The sequence below is a fragment of the Pan paniscus genome, chromosome 10 (genome assembly GCF_029289425.2).
Source record: "Pan paniscus chromosome 10, NHGRI_mPanPan1-v2.0_pri, whole genome shotgun sequence".
NCBI lineage: Eukaryota > Metazoa > Chordata > Mammalia > Primates > Hominidae > Pan > Pan paniscus.
This window is the reverse complement of record NC_073259.2, coordinates 38,761,172-38,764,401: the sequence shown is the minus strand read 5'-3', so window position 1 is coordinate 38,764,401 and position 3,230 is coordinate 38,761,172. Positions and strand designations below refer to the sequence as shown.

At 39.3% G+C, this 3,230-nt stretch overlaps 1 protein-coding gene across 1 annotated transcript; it reads left to right on the top strand.

Moving 5' to 3' along the window:
* Positions 1 to 3,159, top strand: LOC100990425 (olfactory receptor 2AP1). Its single transcript, XM_003807549.5, has 2 exons — positions 1 to 155; positions 1,767 to 3,159. The coding sequence occupies exon 2, from the start codon at positions 1,803 to 1,805 to the stop codon at positions 2,889 to 2,891; it is 1,089 nt and encodes a 362-aa protein (XP_003807597.4). The 5' UTR covers positions 1 to 155; positions 1,767 to 1,802; the 3' UTR covers positions 2,892 to 3,159.
* Positions 3,160 to 3,230: the final 71 nt, after the last annotated feature.

Below are 3,230 nucleotides of genomic sequence, written 5' to 3'. Positions count from 1 at the left end.
GAATATTTAGGATTAAAATCTCACAATAGTCATTTGGATAGTCAAGTCAGGAAGTATGTTACCTGTTTATAGCTTCATTTATTTTCCTTCTCTGGAGTTGTAAAGCCTGAAACTGATGCAAATGTGAATATTCAACCACTCCCTGAAGACTCCAGGTTAGTAACCAGGAGGAGAGGGCATCTGCAGCTGATGCTCTCTGGCTACCATCCCCAGCACCACCAACCCATCTCCAAGCTAACTTCTCTGGACCCTCTTCTCTCAGCTGTATATTTAAAGTTTGTTCCCTAAGTTATTTACAATAACTTTTCTTGATCCCTGATTTCAACTGTTGACTGCAACCCAATAGGAGGTTATAAAATCAATTTAGTGGGCTTCAACCAGCATTTTAAAAAGTAAATAGAAAATATCAGATTTTATCACATGGGTCAGGTACAGTGCCTCACATCTGTAATCTCAGCACTTTGGGAGGCCAAAGTGAGAGGATCATTTGAGCCCAGGAGTTCAAAACCAGCCTGGGCAACATAGCAAGACCCCATCTTCACAAAAAATAAAAAATAATGATTAGCTAGGCATGGTAGTGCATGCCTGTGGTCCCAGCTACTCAGGAGGCTGGGGTTGAAGGATCACTAGAGGCCAGGAGGTCAAGGCTGAAGTGAGTCATGATCATGCTAATGCACTCCAGCCTGGGTGTCAGAGTAAGACTGTGGCTATATATATATATATATATATATATATATATATATATATAATACCTTATGTAGTAAGGAACACTCTATAAAACTTTTAAGTGAGATCTATATGTGTTTATTAAAATATATATAATTTAGAATGAATTTTAATCAAGAATGCTTTAAAGCTGCTGCCTTATAAACATTTATAAAAACATAACTAGAAAGAAATCTTGAATAAATCAATAAGGGCACTCCCAGATAATGTGACTCTTTAACTGCATGGGCTCACAAATAAAGTAGAAACTTGAAATGCCCATGAAGTACCCAAATATGGAATCTCCCAGAAAATCCTGTATCATAGTTTTGTACATTTTCCCCATAAAATTCACATGCCCACATACACAAAATGTTTTACACATAATTTAATGGATTCACAGACATAGTAAATCTAATCTAGGGATTAGTAGATCCCTGGTTTAAAAGTTCTTGCTTTAAATATTCTTAAGATCCTAACATTTCCTTGGAATTTAATAGAATCTCCCTATCCTTACAGGAAGCAAAATTCTAGATCTAAAGATTCTGAATGTGTTTGAGGAAATATTCTAATCTAATATTTACTGACCCCTAGAAAGTATGTAGAATGTTTCAAAGGACAGAATAGCATAACCCTAATACACAAATCTTTGAATCTAACAGACAGACATAGGCTAAGAAGTTGGAGGGTCCACTGGAAAGAAGTGGGAAGATGATACTTTTTTTGCTTCAAGGGAATTAAGGAAGCTGAACCTGAAGAAAAATGAGAAATTGCTATATTTATATGAAAAAAAGGTAGGGAGGAGTAAGAAAAATGACAATTCTGAGAAGAGTTAGGCACAAAAAGGAAGTAGGGCAATGAATGGGATCAATGAGAAATAAAGTTAATGTTGGGGGGAAGAAATTCATAACCGTTCTGGAAGGAGGTAGCAGCTGGAGGCATTCTTTTATTAACTTATTTCACAATGTTTTGAATATCATTTATGAGGCAGACATTTGCCTCATGTGAGCACTAGGGAGAGTACAATGTGGAAACATAATGACAAGAACTTTCCTCCATAGGGCAAATGGGACTGGGAAGGATCCAACATCATTCAAATGGGCCACTGGTCTGGACTATGTCATCAGAGGAGAAGTTCATCATCCATTTCATTTTTTTCTTGTCAGACTTCATCCGTTCATTTCAGAGCACCTCTTCCTTTCTCAGCTTTGATTACTACTCTCTTTTTCACTTTGAGACTCAAAATTTTTTCAACAATGAAAAATAAAACCGTGTTAACTGAGTTTATCCTTCTGGGTCTAACAGATGTCCCTGAACTCCAGGTGGCAGTTTTCACCTTTCTTTTCCTTGCGTATTTACTCAGCATCCTTGGAAATCTGACTATCCTCATACTCACCTTGCTGGACTCCCACCTTCAGACTCCCATGTATTTCTTTCTCCGGAACTTCTCCTTCTTGGAAATTTCCTTCACAAACATCTTCATTCCAAGGGTCCTGATTAGCATCACAACAGGGAACAAGAGTATCAGCTTTGCTGGCTGCTTCACTCAGTATTTCTTTGCCATATTCCTTGGGGCCACAGAGTTTTACCTTCTGGCTGCCATGTCCTATGACCGCTATGTGGCCATCTGCAAACCTCTGCATTACACCACCATCATGAGCAGCAGAATCTGCATCCAGTTGATTTTCTGCTCTTGGCTGGGTGGGCTAATGGCTATTATACCACCAATCACCCTGATGAGTCAGCAGGACTTTTGTGCATCCAACAGACTGAATCATTACTTCTGTGACTATGGGCCTCTTCTGGAACTCTCATGTTCAGACACAAGCCTCATAGAGAAGGTTGTCGTTCTTGTGGCATCTGTGACCCTGGTGGTCACTCTGGTGCTAGTGATTCTCTCCTATGCATTCATTATCAAGACTATTCTGAAGCTCCCCTCTGCCCAACAAAGGACAAAAGCCTTTTCCACATGTTCTTCCCACATGATTGTCATCTCCCTCTCTTACGGAAGCTGCATGTTTATGTACATTAATCCCTCTGCAAAAGAAGGGGATACATTCAACAAGGGAGTAGCTCTACTCATTACTTCAGTTGCTCCTTTGTTGAACCCCTTTATTTACACCCTAAGGAACCAACAGGTAAAACAAGCCTTCAAGGATATGGTCAAAAAGCTTCTGAATCTTTAAAGAATTTAAGAATTATGCATCACGGCATTATTCACAATAGCAAAGAGTTGGAACCAACCCAAATGTCCAACAATGATAGACTGGATTAAGAAAATATGGCACATATACACCATGGAATACTATGCAGCCATAAAAAATGATGAGTTCATGTCCTTTGTAGGGACATGGATGAAATTGGAAATCATCATTCTCAGTAAACTATCGCAAGAACAAAAAACCAAACACCACATATTCTCACTCATAGGTGGGAATTGAACAATGAGAACACATGGACACAGGAAGGGGAACATCACACTCTGGGGACTGTTGTGGGGTGGGGAGAGGGGGGAGGGATAGCAC